This window comes from Sus scrofa, chromosome 1 (assembly GCF_000003025.6).
Source record: "Sus scrofa isolate TJ Tabasco breed Duroc chromosome 1, Sscrofa11.1, whole genome shotgun sequence".
NCBI lineage: Eukaryota > Metazoa > Chordata > Mammalia > Artiodactyla > Suidae > Sus > Sus scrofa.
In genome coordinates, this window is record NC_010443.5 from 94349089 (window position 1) to 94369225 (window position 20137).

Here is a 20137-nt window from a genome sequence, read left to right on the forward strand (position 1 = left end):
AGGTCAAATACTGGAGTGGCCACGTTGTCCCAGGGCGATAGTGAGGATGATCAGAAACAACATTAGAAAAGATTCTGGATAAAAACTCTAAGTTAGCTTTGGTCCTTTCTTTCTCATTGAAGCCTCACCAATATGCCACAACTTCACACAAGTTCCTCGAAGAAAAGAATAGTGTGAGGTATTCCATATCTGCTTTCCTAGGTTCAAGAAGACTCCAGGAAGACTCCAGGTTCAAGAAGACTCCACTTCTTGGTGGCTCCTCATGGGGCCCTTACTCATGAAACATCTGGGCCGAATTCAGCCTGAGTGAAGTATACTGTGGCTAGGAGGAAAAGCCATATTTCTTTGGCGATGCTTTAGTAGCTGGCTGCCGATGTTGCCTTAAAATAAAGAACATGTTTACTTTCAGTGCAGATCACTCTGCTAGTCTTTAGGGATGGCCAAGAAAAGAAATGCCATATTCATTAAGAGTCAGTATCAACTCCTTCTTGAACATAAGTTATCTTCCTCGTCTTTACCTATAGAGTATACAAAAGAACACAAGATATGGTCCTCAGCAGCACAGAAGTGATTACTGCTCTTGCGGAGACCAGGTTCATAGATCTTAGGGTGTCATTACCCTACATTGGGAGGATACCACCGTCTTGTCTAGGAAACCTTCCCTGATGACATCAACCTACTGTGATCCCCCCCACCACACCTTTTTAAAAGTTTTATCAAAGTCTAGATAGTTGACTTACAATGTTGTGATATTTAATTTTATTGGGGCATAGTTGACTTACAATGTTGTATTAGTTTCAAGTGTACAGCAAAGTGAATCAGTTGTGTGTGTGTGTATATATATATGTATATATACACACATATATATCCATTCTTTTTTCCCATATAGAATATTAAAAACTATTGAGTAGGTTTTCCCTGTGCTATATAGTAGGTTCCCTTTAATCATCTATTGTATATAGTAGTGTGTATATGCTATTCCCACCCTCCCAATTCTTTCCTCCCAATTTTCCCTTTTCTGATTCCACATAGTCTATATAAGATTCTGTCATACCTCATTCTTTCCATTTTTCATTCTCCTTTCAAATCAGCATATATTTCAGTTATATGCAATGTTTTATATATGTTTCATCATTTTAATAACTCTATAAATGTATCCAAGCAGAGGCCTTGTCTCATATTCCTCTTATAACCCACAATTCATTTATTTATTTTCATTTTTGGTCTTTTTAGGGCCAATGCACAGCATATGGAAGTTCCCAGGCAAGGGGTCGAGTCAGAGCTTTAGCTTCCAGCCTTTGCCACAGCCATAGCAACACCAGATCCGAGCCACATCTGTGACCTACACCACAGCTCATGGCCCACAATGCATTCAGAACAGCATGAAGACCCACAGGTGCTGATCAGGCATTTGTTTGTTGATTGATTCACTGCACCAAGATTCTGTTTCTCATAGTGTTTGCATGGTTTGCAGTTCTTTGAAGGGGTGACTTTGCTGGAAAAGATAGGACTAGTGTGACTGAGAGATTTATCTAGAACTATCTCATAAAGCTTTCTCTGACCTCCATTGTGCCCTAGGAAAACTTGGCCAATCTGTCCTCTGTGCTCCCTCTCTCCCTCCCACTCACGTGGTTGCTTTCCCTCTCCAATTGTTTGTCTCTTTAATTATATATCCATGTTGAGGACTGGGCCTTAATAGACCTTTGTAAATGAACAGTGGATATGGAAGCTAGGAGCTCAGATGGAAATTCAGGTTGGGAAGGATGGGGCAAATTTAGTTGCAAGCAAATGGCAAGTCTCTTGATGAGTACTGGTCAGCAGGCCTGGCTTGTGGAATCCTGGGTTGAGTTTGTCCACTTTTGTGACCTAGCAGAAATGGCTTTCACTATAGGACCCAGCCTTCTTGGCCTGTTGCCTAGCAATGTGTTAGTCTCTTAAAATGTCAGTGGGCTGGTAGTTAAGGTGAATATGTCCACTTGGACACCACTGGTTGGTGCTCAGTTACCGACTCTAGGAGTGGAAACACTGGCAACCTGGTTTCTTCACGACATATAGACTCATGGTCCACACACACACACACACACACATACACACACACACATCACTACTGATTTGGCTTGAGAGTGTATCGTGCTTATTTCTTAGAGGCCGTAGGATGGAGTGAAAAATCCACTGGATTCAAAATTAGAAGACACAGATTCTGCTTCCAACTCTGGTCTTTCCTGAGTGTGTAGTCTTAGAAAAGTTACTTCTCTATTCCCAGGTTCTGTCTGTAGGATGAAAGTATGGACTGAATGATCTCACAGTTAAACCTAGGAATTTCTAAGGATAGAATGATTTGCCTTTGAAATCAGCGAGTCTCCAGTTGATTGAGTGTTTCATAACAGGAATTCTGTGTTTGGAAGTATGGTATTATTAAATGACCATGAGGGCCTTTCCAGCCTGAGACTCTGATGTGATAACTTTCAGCTGATTTGAGTTGATCCGCAGGGGCCCAGCTGATGTCAGGGGATGGAGAGGTATTACATTTTTGGCTGTGCCCCACTCGCAAGTGCATTGATTACCTGCCATGCCAGTGTTATCCCCATTGTCCACCATTTTGAATCCTCTTTTTTCAGGCCTTTTTTCAGGCCTGTTACTTGTTGGGCATCTGTGTCTTAGAAGGACACGTGGCTGCACATGTTCACATGCTCATGCCCTTTCCCTTCCTCCTTTGGCAAAGCTGGCACCTGGAGTCCTTTAGGACCTGCCAGGTTAACTGCTATTGAAACTGGGTGCTGTGGTGCCCTGCACTGGCTGTCCCTCTGCAGAAGGCTCAGAGGAGGTTCATTTGCTGGGGTCCTTAGTGCCACTTAATGATCCAGTTGCACTTGTTTGGAGCGTGCCATTCACTCCATGATCAGATGTGTATTGTGTTGATTGCTGACAATCCTGTCCTAGTGTCTATGCTGCCAGAAATCTTTATTAACATTAAAATGGATTAGCGGAGTTCCTCTCGTGGCGCAGTGGTTAGTGAATCCGACTGGGAGCCATGAGGTTGTGGGTTCGATCCCTGCCCTTGCTTAGTGGGTTGACGATCCAGCGTTGCCTTGAGCTGTGGTGTAGGTCGCAGACGCGGCTTGGATCCCGCATTGCTGTGGCTCTGGCGTAGGCCGGCAGCTACAGCTCCGATTCGATCCCTAGCCTGGGAACCTCCATGTGCCGCGGGAGCGGCCCAAGAAATGGAAAAAAAAAAAAAAAAACAGAAAAAAAAAAGATTAGCAATGAGATCCTGCTGTGTAGCACTGGGAACTATGTCTGGTCACTTAGATGGAGCATGATAATATGAGAAAAAAGAATGTATACATGTATGTGTAACTGGGTCACCATGCTATACAGTAGGAAAAAAAATGTATTGGGGAAATAACAATTGATTACAATTAAGACTACTTGAAAAAAAAAATAATGGTTTTCAACTTTGGGAAAAAAAAAAAAAAAACCTCCCCAGCCAAAAAAAGAAATAAATCTCTCCAATGTGTGAATGAAAAAAAAAAATAAAATGCTTCTGAAGCTTCATAGTCCGAAGAAGCAAATTATGATGTCATCTCCATCTTACTTGATTTGATTTTCCTGAAATCGTAAGAGGACAAATTTTCACATTTAAAAAAACATGCATTTGTAAGGAGAACATACATGGGAATGTGTGCACACACCTGCAAACACACATGTAGACATGGAGCCACCACTTCTCTATTAGTTTCCTATTGCTGCTGTAACAAATTACTACAAACATAGTGGCCTAAAAACAATACAGATTTCCTTCGTTACAGTTCTGGAGGTCAGAAGTCTGAAATGGGCTCCCTGAGCTCAAATCAAGGTGTCAGCAGGGCTACATTCTATCTGAAGGCTCTAGATAGAGTGTTTCCTTTCCTTTTCCAGATTCTAGAAACTGGTGGCATTCCTTGGCTAATGGCTCCATTCTTCTATCTTCAAAACCAGCAGTATGAGCCCTTTTCACACATGATCTCTCTGATTGTACCCTCCTCTTTCACTTTGAAGGAGCATTGTGAAAATAGATTGAGCCCACCTGCTTAATCCAGACCTCTCCCATTTTAAAGTCAGCTGATGAACAACCTTAATTACACCTGCAATATTTTTTGCCCTTTTCCAGGTAATGTAACATAGTCACAGGTTCTGGAGATTCGGACATGGGGACATCTTTTGGGGGGGCAGCCATTATTCTGCCTACTACACCTTATTGTAGAGTGATAAGTTGAATTAACAGAACATTTAAAAAAACCCTTTCCTTGTCTTTACCTCCTTGATCTGTGACTACATCCCCAAGCACAATCCTTTACACTTGAAAATGAAAATAATTACTTTTTGTTTAATTAGATTGACTATGATTTGTAAAACTGTTGGAGTCATAACATTTTAAAGGTGTGTTTTAATAATAAGATATTAGTATATTTATAAAAGAGCCTAACTGAATATTTTCATTCATCAGAGGTTCTGGAAAATCTCCTTTTTATTGTTAGTGATATCTGAATTTGGATTCAGGTCCTTCACATTTGAAGTACTCTGAAAGGATAATTTGGCTTTGTTACTTCATCGAATGGGTAAATGATACATAAGAGGTTGACACTGTGCTCATTAAATTTATAAAATCAGTATATTAGGTTATAGTCCAGCAAGTGCACACTGTATCTTGACAGGTGTCCAAAGCCCAAGTAGGAATGATTCTGGTTCTTGGGCTTGACTCTCGTGGAGTTACAGGAGTAGGGTGTTGCCGTGTAACCTTCCATGACAATTAGAATAGACTTTGGTCAGAACAATAGTAAGTCTGCCAGGAGTTGCTTTGGAATGCCAGAGGATGAGGTACTCTTATTAATACTGAGAGTCATCCTCATTCCCTGGGTTTTGTCTTCCCAATCCCTGGCAGGAACCTTCCCAGGAGACTCGCCAAAGTTAAGCATCTACAGGTTTTTCTGGCCTCCGGTCTGGAGGTGCTGAAGTTTTGCTTATTATTTTAGACTGGGTATTGTGACCAATAGGGCTCCAGTGATTCAATGGCAGAGTTACTTCAACTCCTTTTGGCATTTTGAGGTGAGCATAGGCATGTGCTTAGTACTCTGCTGTCAGCTTAGAAAAGTTGTACATTAAACTACCATGGGTTATCAGGGTGTGGAGAAACTGTTGGTGGGGAAGTAAGCTGGTGCAGTGCCTATGGAGGGCAGTATGGAGGTTCCTTAAAAAACTAAAAATAGTTACTATCTGATCCAGCAATCCTACTCCTGGGCATATATCTGGAGAAAACTCCAATTCAAAAATACACCTGCACCCCAATGTTCATAGCAGCAGTATTTGTAATAGTCAAAACATAGAAACAACCTAAATGTCCATTGACAGATGAATGGATAGAGAAGTGGTACATATATACAATGGACTACTACTCACCCGTAAAAAGAATAAAATAATGCCATTTGCAGCATCATGAATGGGTCAACCTAGAGATTATCATATCAAGTGAGGTCAGATAAAGACAAATATCATATGATTTCACTTATATGTGGAATCTAAAAATATGATACAAATACACTTATTTACAAAATAGAAATAACATCACAGACGTAGAAATAACATCACAGACATAGAAAACAAATTTATAGTAATCAAAGGAGATAGTGGGGGGTGGACAGGAGATAAAGTAGGAGTTTGGGATTAGTGTATACACACTTTTATGTATAAAATAGATAAACAACAGGGACCTGCTGTATAGCACAGGGAACTATATTCAATATCTTATAATAACCTTTAATGGCAAAGAGTCTGAAAAAGAATATATATGTGTATGTGTATTTATAACTGAATCACTTTTCTGTACACTTGAAACTAATACACCATTGTAAATTAATTGTACTTTAATAAAAATGGTTAAAAGATAAAAATTAAAAATAAAATAAAAATCTTTGGATCTCTCTCTCTCACACACACACACAGTTTGTACATTTCACTTTTACACTAATGGCCACGTTACACATTTGTACACTGTGGCCATTATAGCAGGATAAAGAACAGTAAGTTCTGATATACTGGTATCAGTATAGCTGAGGACTGCCACTGTTTAACACTTGTGCTCGGTTATCCATTTCCTCATGTTTGAAATGGAAATAATGATTCCTGTCCAACTTAGCCCAAGAATTACTATAGAGCCCACATATAATGTGAATGCACTTTGAAAGTGTCAAGAATTAAATTTCCAATATTTCAAAAGAAAATGAAACAAAGGGAAGGGTGGAGTTGAGATTATCCAGTTCAACTTTCTGATCCGTGTTTTTCACTACATTTCCCATGGATGCTAGAAAAGGATAGGTAGTCTTTTGATTAGAGTTACAAATTTTGCACATTAATTGATATTTCATTAATTGGTGGAACCTCATTTGTGGGATGGAGTCTGAGTAGTATAAGATGCAAGACATAATGTTTGGGGTAGAGTGAGCACAAGTTGTGTGATCCATTATCAGTTTAATCCTCATTTTTAGTTATATTAAGTATAGTGTTTTATCTCAAGTGATATTCTACATTCACAAAACTTTATTGTATGGTTCTATAGGGAAATGAAACCTGTACTTGGATAAATTGAAATGTACTTCTTGATTTCTCTTTAAAAATGTGCAACCCTACTCTACCTTGGTGTGCAGGCTAGTAGATTCTAAGATCATAGGATGTTATAGTTTGGAGAGACTGAAAAATTATATGGCACAGAGGGTTTTTTAAAAAGAAAAAAAAAACTATGGCAAAAATTGGGCATTCATTCAATGTAATATAATATTTTCATTCAATCAGCGAATATTTTTGAGTATCTATTCTGTGCTAGTCTTGAGCTAAGGGCTAAATACACCAAGATGACGATTTAGGGACTGCCTATAAGGATCTCTTGGTCCATAGAGGAGATGGGTATTAAACAGTTAGTGTTCAGTGCTCCTGCTGGGTCTGGCTGATAGGAAGATGTACTGGATAAACCAACAGCCAATAGGAACTATCCTGAGGATTGCCTGAGGGTGGCGGTGGGACAGTAAAGAAAGGCCAAGTATTTCCTATCACTTTCTTTAGATAAATAAAATAACATTAGATCCGTAAGAGACTGGCTTTCACTGGCTGCCAGATCAGGACCTCTTTTCCTTTTCAGTTCTCCATCAACCTATGATCCTGGGGCCTAAGATCTATTTTTTACCATCATCCTTCTTATTGTTATTATTTATGACGGTCATTGTTTTAACTGCTCCAAGGAGATAATTGCTTTAGTTGCTAAGGCAACCCAACATATTGGGTATAAGAGCAGCCAGCAGAAAGGGTTTGCCAAATTGCAGGGCTGGGTGGGAGGTGTGGGGTGGGAGAGCAAGGAGCTCAGCTGTGGAGCTTGAAAATAGCCATGTTCAAATTATCTCTGCATTTCTTCCACTGAGGAGCGTGAAGCCACTTGGAATCTGGTGCCTGCCAGCAACTCAGCTACCCTGATGCTTCCTGTTTTCAGCCCAATACTCGGCCCAGGCTTCTTGGGTCTGGTTTCCAGACTCACAACTCCTGTCTGCTGCTATTCAGCCCTGGAAATGTTGTTGCCCTTTATTTCTAGACACTGTAGGGTTGTTACATCCCTCTCTGGGCCCTGCCCATGGCCCATTTCAAACTGATCAGAGTCCTTGGTGTCTTGCTCAAGGCTGTAGTCTCCTCCCTAACTTGGAGAATTAAGTATGGACTGATGAAAGGAACTTTTCCATTTTAGTTTTCGAAGACTGGAACATCTTGGGAGGTCAACTTTGCTGCCCCCATTAAGTAGATAAATCGAAGCTGGGGGAGACAGAGGCATGCACACACAGCGATGTAGCAAAGGTGGCTGATCTAGGCCTTGAACCTCAGATTTCTTTCACCCTATGCTTAATCGATGCTATAGGCTTTTGTCCTTGGCTACTGACAATCTTAGTTAGTCTGAGGTCTTCGGGTGGCTATGTTCCCATCTCTGTGTTCCCTAGTTAGCTTTTTTTGTGTGTGTCACCTGGCCCTTTGTCCTTATGCTAAGATGGGGAGTGCTCCAGAGGGGATGCTGGGCAGGAAAATGCAGGAGACAAGTGTATCTCATGGCCTGGCTTTGCTTGGAGACATTTGACCATCCAGAAGCAGCTACTGCCATGAAATAGGATAATGGGCAGGGGAAAGGGCGAGATGACAGAAGCATCCCTCACCAGAAGATTTGAGAGGGTGTTAGTGACTTCTTTCAGCAACTTCCTTTCCCCTCTTCTTGCCACGTACAAGTACACACTTAGCCCCAGGATGTCTATTGGGAGGGCCAGCTTGCTTCTGTGTCCTTAGCAGCCTCCAGAGTGTCTCCCTAAGTGTGTCCCAGCGCCCTCTGCTAGAACGCAGCCTCAGAGTTGATCTATCTAAGCAGGTTAAATAAACAGGTCTGTGTTTGGGTTAATTATCACTGGTTCTGTTGCTCTCCATTACTGCTCCATCCGGGCCTCTGGCCAAGGAGCAGATGGGAGAGGCTGCATCGTCACCTCTGCCTCCTCATTGTGTCTGGCTCTCCCTTCTTCCCTCCCTACCCCGACCCCCTCTCTCTCCCTCCGTCTCCCTCGCCCCCTCCCTTCCTCCCTTACCCTCCCTCATTTTCCTCCCTCTTTCCCTCTCCTCCCTGCCCTCCCCCCTGCTTCCCTGTTTTCCTTTCCCCTCCTCCCTGCCCCCCTCCTCTTTTTGCTCTTTCTCTCTCTCTCTCTTTCTCTTTTTGGCTGAGCAAATAGGCCAGATGGCGGTGAGGGGAACAGACAACAAGTGAGGCATGGCATATGGGGAGCTTGTTTAATTTCGGCTCCTGTAGGGAAGTAGATTGGAGGAGGTGAGCTACAAAAGCAGAAAATGGAAAGGGGAAGGGTAAAAAAAAAAAAACCCACACAACAACAACTGACCCTTCCAAGAGGGAAAATGGATTCAATTTACTATTGTTGGCCACTGGAAGCACTTGAGAATGAAGAGAATCTAAAGCAGAAAGTCCCCTTTTTGCATCTTGAAGATTTGGCCTCCTCCTCCAGTTATCCCACCTCCTACAACACTGCTCAGGGTTCTGTCTCTGTGAAGGAGCGTCTGAGAAGGGGCAGTGAGAGGTGGGCAGGGTTCTTTATATAACATGGTCAATGGATTTCTGCTTATGTATCAATTCTAGGAAGAAGTTTGACTAGTAATTTAAGGAAAGAAAAAACAAAAATAGAGGTATCTGGCTAAAATAAAGGGTCAAGGGAAGATTGCCCCCAGTTAACCCTGTTCCTGCTTCTGCTCGCAGCTTCTCGCTTGGTTTACTGTGCCTTCTCAGTTGGATTCAGCTCTGTCCACGGTGGCTGCCCAGGTAACCACACCTAGTCACACAGCCCCTGTCCACTGCCTGTGGTGACCCCCAAAACCCCAGGCTGGCCGGCAGGATGATGGAGGGCAGGGTAAGGACCAGATGAATAGCTTCCAACAGGCGCCCTTTGTTTTCAATTAAAATCTATTTACCTTTCATGTTGGTCACCTAAATGTCAAATTTAAGGGAGTTTTACCTGGAGTTTCTGGAGAAATTCTGGCCCCAGCATATGGACCATGCCTTGGTCACTCCAGTGCACGCATCCTTGCAGGTCAGTCTAATGTACTCTGCAACCCCCATCAAGGTTCCACTCTCCCCTTGTTGGGAGGCCCTATTCCCTAGGAACCGATTGAATTTGGCCATCTGGGGAGACTGGCCCAGTGCATTGCTGGTTGTCTGGGACTGGGAGAGACCTAGGGGGGTTAACAATGATCCAGGCTCATCTGTTGGAGCGGCAGCCTGGTCCCTTCCCTGCAGGAGCTTCCACAGCTCCACCAGGCAACCCGTTCTGCAGCTGATAACCGGATTAGGCAGCAGAAAGGGGCAGATGAGTACCCCGAGGGGCCCTGCCTGGGAACGGGGACTCTCTGGCCTGGCGTGGGGGCTGCCACTGTCAACACCCTAAGCTGCCGCCTCGGCGGGGCATTTGCATGTGTGTGCACCCTACTGTATGCCTGGAGCCACTGGGAAACGCAGGCTGTGGAGGTTCACACGGGCCAGGGCTGCACAAAGCCGGAGGCCAAGCAGTGCAGTGGCCCTGGCTGGCGCGTGTTGTGCACTCCGTTGGTCCCCAAGGTGGCCAAGCGCGCCTGTGCCCAAGCCGTTGGCGGGCGGGAGCCGGCACAGCCACCGCGCAGGCCGCCGCCTCCTAGCCTCCTCCCCAGCCTCCTCTGAAAAACTCTTCTTTCCTGCTGGCTTTCAGGGGCAGGCCGGCAGTTTGATCTCCCCTGAATGCTGTCCCCTCGTTTGAGCCTTCGATTCTGAGAAGATGCGGAGCATTGTCCAGGGTGGCGGGATGTCGGATTGATTTCGGGGCCTTTGTGTGGACGTGGGGCTCCTGAATGAAGCTGTTATGCGCGTCTGGGGCTGGCGGGCAGGCTGTCCGGCTGCAAGCTGGGCCTCCCTTTGTTGTGCGGGCCTCATTGAGTCCGCGGAAGAGGCTCATTTCAGGGTGATTTACTACCACCCAAACACCAGCTGTCTGCTATGTTGCTGCCCGGCCCCCTCTTGGGGGATCGTTTCTCCTGAAGCTCTCAGAGCCCTCAATCTTTTCTTAAAATATTAGGCTACAGTCATACTCATCTATGTCGGTGTATGCTATTATGTATTTTTGTAACTGTAAATCATGCATGTACACCTATATGGGTATATACATATACATTCTTTTCCTTTTTTAATAGAGGGCCCTGGGCGGAGGCAGGGGCAGGTGAGAAAGCTGCTGTGTTGGGAGCTATGTCACCAGGCTTCGGCCTCGCTCTGTCTCCCATTAGTTGTGTGACTTTGTGCAAATCACTCAATCTCTCCAGCCTCAGTTTTTCTACTGGAAAAAAAATGAGAGCATTCTCTTTTGATTGGAAAACTACTCGATTATTTCTTGAAATATGGATTTTTTTAAAAAGCAATGAGAGAAAAGAGTATACCATATCACTCTAACATTTCTACAAAGCATTGTTCAGTGAGAAATAAAGCCACAAGGCATTGGAAAAGGGAGAATGGCTAAAGTCCTCTCCGCCTTTCCAGGTGACATGCCAGGTGCAGAGGAAGCAGCATCCAGACTGGGCCTGGCCTAGGGTCTCAGAGTCAAGGGTCAGTAAGTAGGGGCCGTGATCTGTTGGAATTGCTAAGTGAACATCAAAATGGGGCACAGGAGGAAGCCTTGTGTGTGTGTGTGGGGGGGGTGTTGGCGGTCAGGGAAAGCTCCTGGAGGAGGTGGTGCAGAATTATTTTGAAGTTCAGGGTGGTCTGTAAGAAAAAGGGCTGGGAAAGTTTTTCCAGGGAGCTTGAGCTGCCAGAATAGTGTTGGCCGTCTTTCTCTGCATAGCCATCCCTGATCTCAAAGGCTCATGTGCACCCAAGGAGGAGCAAAGAGAGGGTTTGAATGGAAGTCCAGTGTGCAGGGTAGAGGGTTGGCTCTGCCATTTCCATTTGGGTGGTTTGAAGTGGATAGGTTGTCACTCAGCCAGAAGAGCATTTAGGAGGCAACTCTAATAGTGCAGGCAAAAATAGTGATTAAGGTCTGGTGCTTCACAGGAACACTGATCAGGGTGGAAGGGAAAGATGTTTATGTTGTACAACTGACTTCAAGGCCAGTTAGAGGTTGAAATTTGGAAAGAAAGGCATCAGTCTGTGATGATACCCATGTTTATGTAAAATGGGGCAAAAATTGTAAAAAATCCATAATATTGTTAGCCTGGAACATAATAAACAATAAATGCTATTTGTAGTGATGATGATTACTTTTGCTTTTCTAGATGACCAAGTGGAGTGCCTCCAGGTCATATTCCAAAATGGGGAAAGCAGGAAAAGGGACAGATGTTGAGCATGGGGGGTTGGGAAGGGTAGGAAGAGCAGGATGACAAATTTTGGAACCATTATGTCCTCACAGGTGTTGTCTAATGTAATGTAAGTTCTTTGGAAGCAGGGTCTGGTGAGAAATCTCGTCTGCTTCCCCCCAAAGTCTAGCTCAGTGTTCACAATTCACAAGCCACTTAATAAATGTTTGATGAACTTATAGGAGGATGTGTTTTCTGAGTCTTAACAATCAGGAACTAGTAGCTTAGAAATTGTTGTTTATCTGGCAGATAATAACAAGTACTAATTAATGCCATACTCTGGGAACACAGTGAGGAATAAGCAGGCAGGTTATCTGCCAACACAGAGACTGTGGTCTGGTGTGGCTCTGAGGATGACAGAAAAACTTCATGCTCATATGATCAGAGAGGATTATCGATGTTGTTCCTGGGTGTCTAATCATCACCTTGGGGTAGGAGTGAGCATGCCATGGATGCAAACGTCATCTAAGTTGTGCTGAAACAACCTTGTGTTTTTAGCTAGTGCCTGGTGGCCAAAGGCAGATCTTGACATAGTGGTTAGTCACAGGTGAGCCTTAGCTGTTGTCTAAGCTGTGCTCCCGGGGGTTAGGGAAGCAGTGTGTGGGCAGCGCTTCTGCTTCCTGGTGACTCCAGGAGCAGCCTGTGGATTCTGACTGCCTCTGCATACAGGTGACAACCTAGACTTCTTCTTTCCTGTGCTTCCCTTCAGTAGTATCTTCATGAGGAATAAAGAAGAATTCAATGAGGAATTTTTGCTGTTGCTTTCTCCTTTGTGTGGGTTGACAATCTCATGAGCTTTTTAAACTTTAAATTTAGAACAACTATAGGCTCACACTTCTGGGACTTGCTCCAGGAGGTGTTACAGCAAGTGTTAGAGTCTCAGTATCTCAGAAAAGGGAATTGAAAAGAGCCTTAGAAATCCTCAGAGGGGGGAAAAAAAATAACTCCTTTTACTGAGAATGAAAATAACTCTAGAAAGGAGAGGTGCTGGCCTGAGGCTCACAGCTTGAGAATGGCAAGGAGAGGATTTCACCCAGATATCCAGATATACTGGCCATTTCATTCAGAGCTTGCTCTACTTTTTATGTACTGCTTGTATTGCTATTCATGTGTGAGATTAAGTAAGTTAATGCCCCTCTCTGTTTCCTACTTCTCCTATGAGAAAAAGGCAGGTGTTGGACTAGGTCAGCATTTTACAATATGTGGTCTGGGGAACACACTTATTCAGAATATTTAGAGGCATTAGAGGCCAAGAAGGATTCCGTGAGCAAAAACAATTGGGAAACACCTGGTTAAACAAAACCAACCAAAACTAAACTGCTATCCTTACAGTAGGATAGCTCAAGTCTTTTGTATGTTTATGAGCATCATGGATCTCCAGTGTGGTTGAGTTTACAGTGTTTCCCAAATTCATTAGATCAAACAAGCTGATGCCTCTAGATCAGCTATTCCTGGACCATTCCAACTCTAATTCTTGTGTAGAGTTCACCTCTCTGGGCCTTTGTAGAGATGTTGCACTGATTCTTGTGCCTTGGATGCTGGGTTAGCAGGCACAAGGAAAAGACTCTGGAGAAGGAAGCTTTGTGAAACACCTATTCCATTAAGTGTCACTGCCCCCACCTCCAAGAGAGAGGAAGGAAAGGAGGAAGGGAAGGCCATTCCATTAATAGGGGCATTAACTTTCTCTGAGTTAGGTTAAAAGATGACCTCTTTGCTTCTTCATTTATCAGGAATAACAAAGTTTAGAAATGTAGGACTGGAAAGCAAAGGGGAAGAAGAAAATAAACAAGAACATTTGTTTACTTTTCCAAAGGAAGAAGGGGAGGAGGGCAAGCAAGGGGGACAGCAGAGCTTTATAGTTTTATCAGCTTTTGACTCATGGCTTTTATAGGATGATTCCTGATCTTGGTCAAACCTCTAGTAGCTCAGGAGTCCATGGTTCTGCAAAAGACCGATTGAGAGCCTGGGTTCAATCCAAGTCTGTTCAAGATGCCCTCAGAAGGAAGCTGGTCTGTGTGGGCATCAATTGCTTGTTCATACCTGTACCCACAGGAGCAATGCAGGTAAAAGGACCCGTGTCCAGAGCTCATTTGGCTTCCACCTAATTGGGTTGGTATTCCTGAATCTTGGATCCACACGTAAAGATCAGTCTCCGATAAGCTGCTCTTGGCAGCTTATATTGTGTCTGTTATTTATTGGGCAACACAGGATGGATCATGTAACCAGACATATTTGCACGCTCTGCCTGGGCATGTGGGAGGACACACAAGTAGACAGACCAATGGGAAAAGGTGTCTCCCAGAGGCTATGTTGGAACCCTCCCAAGCTCTCCTCACCGTTAGTATTCCCTCATTCTCTTTGTGACTGCCAAGCCTTTCCTGTTTGTCAGCAGTGTATTTTCTGGGGTAGTTATTATGGAGAGAAAGGGGATGAGATTAAGGAGAATTGTCATGGTGATGTACTGTGTACATACAGAGCAGCCACCATAGGATCTCCAAGCCTCCTGCTTCTTTCCTTCACTGGAAGCAACATTCCCCCAGGGAAGGCACTTAATAATACTCAGAACCTCCTCTGCAGCACTTCTAAGATATCATCATTTAGTTCTATTCCAGGTATTACCTTCTCAGAGGAGGTAATTGTACTTGGACCCATTTTACATAAGAGAAAGTGAGGAACAAGAAACAAGTGTTACTCTGGGATTCAGAGAGAGAAATTACAGTGGAGCCAGTGTGTGCTCTCAATTCTAAAATTTTATGATGTTATGAAGAAATGCCCAGGGAGGAGTTCTCATTGTGGCTCAGAGGTTAACAAACCCAACCAGCATCCATGGCCTTGCTCAGTAATTGAAGGATCCGACGTTGCTGTGATGTGGTGTAGGTCACAGAGGCAGCTCAGATCTGGCATTGCTGTGGCTGTGGCATAGGCCAGTAACTAAAGCTCTGATTAGACCCCTAACCTGGGAACCTCCATATGCTGCGGATGCAGCCCTAAAGAGACAAAAAGACAAAAGAAAAGAAAAAAGAAAAAGAAATGACCAAGGAGTAAGCCCCTTCGTTATCCAGCACACCCAAATCTCTGGCTACTCTGTGCTTATCTCATACTTTGTTCAAGAAAGAAGGAACAATCCGGGAAGCAGTTTCCTCTTTTAGCAAGAAAGGATGGAGAATCTGTGCTGTCCACAGGATCTTTGCCAGGCAAGTGAAGGAAAAGTGATATACAATGTGTGAGTCCTTTTCTGAAAAAGCTTGCAGTTTGTGGAGGAATAAGGACATACATATGAAAAGTGAAGTAGCGTATATCATCAAATCTAAAATGCCACAGACTATGAGACAATTTCAGAGATGTTAAAAATGAAACATTGTGCATCCTAGAATCCATGGGTTATGGTAGCAATACAAAGGTAAACAAAAAATAAAAGTCAGTTATCCCGAGTTGTCATAAACTGTATGTGTTCATTCACCAGTTGTTTCCATCTGTGTGCCAACGGGTGATGAATCAGCCAAGGCATGGTGCAGACGTGCATCACTGTGAGCTCACAGTGAGGCAGGAGGCTTAGGTGGGAGTCAGGTGGGCTAGCAAGGGAAAGATCTGTGGATGACGCGAAGGTGGGTGAGGATTTGAAGAACAGGACAGATTTCAAATGTGTAGAGAGGAGGAAGGTGTGGTAAGGCATGTCCAGCTCGGGGAGTAGGTTGCTAAAGAGGATCATGGAGACACTCCTTTATTCATAGTGAATTAAAATATTGAGTTTAAGTTGTCTTACTCAGTTCTTGCTGCTATAGTAAAATACCATAGACTGGGTGGCTTAAGCAACAGACATTTCTCTCTTACAGATCTGGAGCTGAGAAGTCCAAAATCAAGGTTTTAGTAAAATCAGCTCCAGGTGAGGGACCTCTTCATGGCCTCCTTCTCCCTGTTTCCTCACATGGCAAAGAGAGAAAATCTGGTGTCTCTTCCTTTGCTTGTAAGGACACTCATCCCATCAAGGGAGCTTGATGATCTCATCTAAACCTAATTACCTCCCAAAGGCCCCATCCACAAATATTGTCACATTGGCAGTTAGGACTTCTATGCAAGAATTTGGGCAGGACACAGATATTTAGTCCATTATAATTGGAAAACTACTTCGGTTTGGGTATTGGAACTTAAGATAGGGGACAGCCTTGGGGAGCTTTTGAGGATCTAAACCAGATAGCATTATCAGCTGGTTGTTTTGAGGGGCAATGTGAGCCTGCTTTTAATCAAACCAAAAGTCACTGGGACTCTTCTGGCTTTCACATCTCAGTTCCATGCACCTGTCATGGACCTGCTCTCTGGAGCACATAAAGGGAAGGGCACCTCTGCTCTCAGGAGTCTGAGGTGGGGCATACAAAATTTAAAATTATGAAAGATTTTAAGAGTAAGACCAGTAAGATGGAAGGCATGTGGGATACGGACAGTTCATTTAAAGTGAAAAGGTATGAGGTCAGTGTGAGCTATCAGGACAGTGGGATTTGTGCTGAACCTTGAAGATGGCAGGATGGATGGAGGGGGCTGACGGAGTGGGAAAGGACATGCAGATGTGGAGGAGCCAGATACTTGGGAGCCACTGAGAGGTTAAGTCCAGATGGGTATCATTCCAGCATTTATCTGTCTCATGCAGGACATGGCAAGGCAAAGATTTTTTTTTTTTTTTTTTTTTGTCCATGGACTAGTCAATGAAAGGGCTTGAAGTGAGAAGAGAAGGAAGCAGGAAGACAGGGAACATACCTTTCATATCAGCATCAGCATTGTTCCCCATGTCTATGGGGAGGAAGGCCTTCTTAGAGATAGGAGTTGAGGGAGCTTGAAATGGAGGAGAGAAAGTAAAGGAAGGCATGTGTTGGACTGGAAACTGCCAGACATGTATGTTTGGAGTAGTGTCCATTCTTGCCTTCTATGTCCCTTTTTCTACCACTGTTCGGCAATTAATCTTATAGGATTGTGGCCTTTATTTTTTCACTGACTATAGTTATTGCTATTTGATTTATTTCCATCTCGTTTTATTTATTGTTATTTGAGTCATTTCTTCTCTCTCCAATTACAAGGTCAGGTCCCTGGAAGCAGGAACCGTTTCTTTGTATGTCTCAAAACCTTGAAATATGTTTTCTTGCTACTTAATGATGTTGACTTCAACACTTTTGGGAAATAGGGTGTAATTTTTAAATAAAAGAAAAAAGAACTTGTGTAAAAAGAGTAGGGGAAGAAAAATCTATGTTTTGTGTTTTTTTTTTTTTTTTTTTTTAAATATGATTTGTCCTTATTTGATGGATTACTATCCCAGGGCAGCCAACTTGCCACTTATACTATGAGACATTTCAGGATCCCAGTGGCCCTCAAAAGCCTGAGTCATTGGGACATTGGCTGGTGGTCCGTGCTTGGGTGGGCCCAGGACTGTCTTCTTCATGGTCACAGAGCCTGGATAGCTGTCTCTGGGATCATGAGATACAAAGTGCACATGTTGTGCTAGGAGACATAGGTAAGCAATGGGAACGCTTCTGCAGAATGTGGCAGCTTTGGGGAATGATCTAAATGGAATGCTGTTGGGTACTTAAGTCTTCACTTGAGTAGAAATTGCACTCCAGTAGTGGTGACTACGGACTTACATTATTATCTGCTGCTGTTTCTAGTAGCCTCACTTGTTAAAATGACTATATCCAATCATTTGTGCTAGAACACAGTGGAAGATAATATAAGGAAAATGTATATAAAACTGGGATAACTGGGTCACTTTGCTGTACAGAAGAAAATGACAGAACATTAGAAATCAACAGTGTTTTAATTTAAAAAAATAAAAAATGACTATGACTGACACATTTGATATATTACTTGAAGGGCCATGTGGGTGTCATGAGAACTCCAGGTAACACCTGGGAGCTAAAAAGCAGAAAAATACTTACTACAAATTAACATTTGCAGAGAAGATTTGATAGAAAGCTAGATGGAGAAGGGTCATCGAGTTATAACATTGGTCCATGGAGTTTTTACCCCAAGGTTCAAAATTTCTATAGAGTCTCTATAGGTGGCCTTCGGGTTTTCCTCTAACCTTCTAAAATTGGATGCACAGTTTTGCCTGTATGGCCTTTATGTATTTTCTGGGAAGAGAGTTGACAGCTTTTATCAGATTCTCAAGATCATCTCTGATGCAGAAAAGTTAGGAACTACTATTGAAAATTCTTAGATCTAAAGATGAGGAAACCAAGGCTTAGAGAGTGTTATTGACTTTCCTAGGTCCCTCACAGCTGGGACAATTATACGTGTTTATAGTCTTACAGCCTAGTGTTCTCTCTGATATTCCTCTCTGACAGATCAAGAAGTCACCTTTGCCTGTGGATTATTTCCGAAATCCTACTGAGAAGGATGAGCCACTAAAAAGAGATTAGAGATTGATTTTCTGCCAGGCCTGTAATCCACAAAGCTACTCTAATGTTGGAACCAACATGAACCCTCCACAGGCTCACCATGGAAGAATAGGGATTTTGTGCGATGAATCATAGAACCTCAGAAGGATAATCTGAATCTGAATAGGTCCTGGAAGGCAGGTGTGAAAATTCTCCTCCCCCCTCGGTGAACCCTGTTTTAGGGAGCCTTACTCTAGAGATGAGGGTCTAAGAATAGGGAAGAGAAACATAGCCTGACTTGCCTAATGTCATAGAACTGCCTTTGCATAGCTTTTGAAAGTCTTGTGTATTAGAACTAGTGCTACCTCAAAAACTATAGAAACACACAATTAATGAGCCTTTTCAGGTCATTGTTTCAGTCTCCCACAACTAAGGAAGTCCCTTCCTCAAACCCCTGGCAGATGGGCCTTGTCCTCTCTACGCCATGACTGGTGTGGCCAGGAATGATCCAGATAGAAATGTTTTAGGACAGCATGAACTTCGTGTTGGAGACAAGGCATTTGGTGTTTCAAGGCACAGTATCTTGGGTGGAAGTCAGGGTCAAGTGTTTGGGGGATAATAGGATGATATGTGGTTGGCCAGGGAGAGGAGGGTGAGGAAAGAAGAAAAGAGACCCAAATCATAGTCATGAATGGGAAGGAAGTAAGGAATCTGGGAGAGACATGGTGGAGAAGCATGGCAGAACTCTTGGAGAAAATCTGAGGCCATTCCACTTCATTATGGCAGATGAAGTTTGGTTAGAGGTGGCTGTTCAGAGGATCCTGGACATCTAGCTACCTGCCATTCGTGGATAGCTCAGACTTTAAAAAGTTATTTCTTTTATTGCCCTGAAACGCTTTCTTCTTTCATTCCCTATAAATTGGCGCTGTGCAGTTTCTTAAAACTTCCTTTCTTAAAGTACTTCCTTTCTTCCACAGGAGAGCACCTCCTGTTTTGGAGACAGCTGTACAATACCTTAGTCTTCTTTACCTTAACAACTGGTTCCTACATTTTCCAGTCACTCTGCAGGTCCTTCCTTCCTTGAAGGCTTCTTGAGTGAGAGATACTCCCTTTATGAATGCCTTTTTGTTTTTTGTCTTTTGTCTTTTTTTAGGGCCCCACCCACAGTGTATGGAGGTTCCCAGGCTAGGGGTCTAAATGGGGCTGTAGCTGCCATTCTACACCACAGCCACAGCAACATGGGATCCGAGCTGCATCTGTGACCTACACAACAGCTCACGGCAATGCTGGGTCCTTAACCCACTGAGTGAGGCCAGGGATCGAACTTGCAACCTCATGTTTCCTAGTCAGATTTGTTTCCACTGTGCCACGATGGGAACTCCATGTCTTATTTAAATATAACTGAAATGTATATGAATAAAGTGGATTCTTTTCTCCGGATGTAGTCTAATCAGTGCAGAAAAGAAGTGGGGTCTGTGTTGGCTATATTAATGACCACCTTGATTCCTTGTGCTGTGCTTTCGACTTAAACCTAACACGCTTTATCAATGCTAAGTTGATTTCAGATCAGCATCTTAGTCTATGGAGATTATGATGGGGATATTAACTAGAACAGGATTATGTTAAGAAGTTCTGGGCATTGTGATGGAGAAGTTCCTCTATGTCTGAGATCTTGACCACTTACATTGAGCTCCGTACACTCACAATGGAACATGTAGATACCCAGCCCAGGTCATTGGACTCCATCTCAAGAGTGTATCAGGACCCAGCCACCACATCTATGTGAACATTGTCACTGCACTTCCCCTTGGCACTCCATCCCTTGTTGGACTCTGCATTTCAACTCCATGCAG

General features: G+C 43.4%; 1 protein-coding gene across 4 annotated transcripts in view; it reads left to right on the forward strand.

The window, feature by feature from the left end:
• Nucleotides 1–20137, forward strand: part of SETBP1 (SET binding protein 1) — a 371229-nt gene that overhangs the window by 53757 nt on the left and 297335 nt on the right. The window contains exon 3 of one of the 4 annotated variants that reach the window (XM_021092436.1): nt 9314–9376. The exons of the other annotated variants lie outside the window; for them this stretch is intronic. Within the exon in view, the coding sequence (XP_020948095.1) occupies nt 9314–9376 (63 nt within the window). The remainder of the gene's footprint in view (nt 1–9313; nt 9377–20137) is intronic. 4 annotated transcript variants of the gene reach the window in all.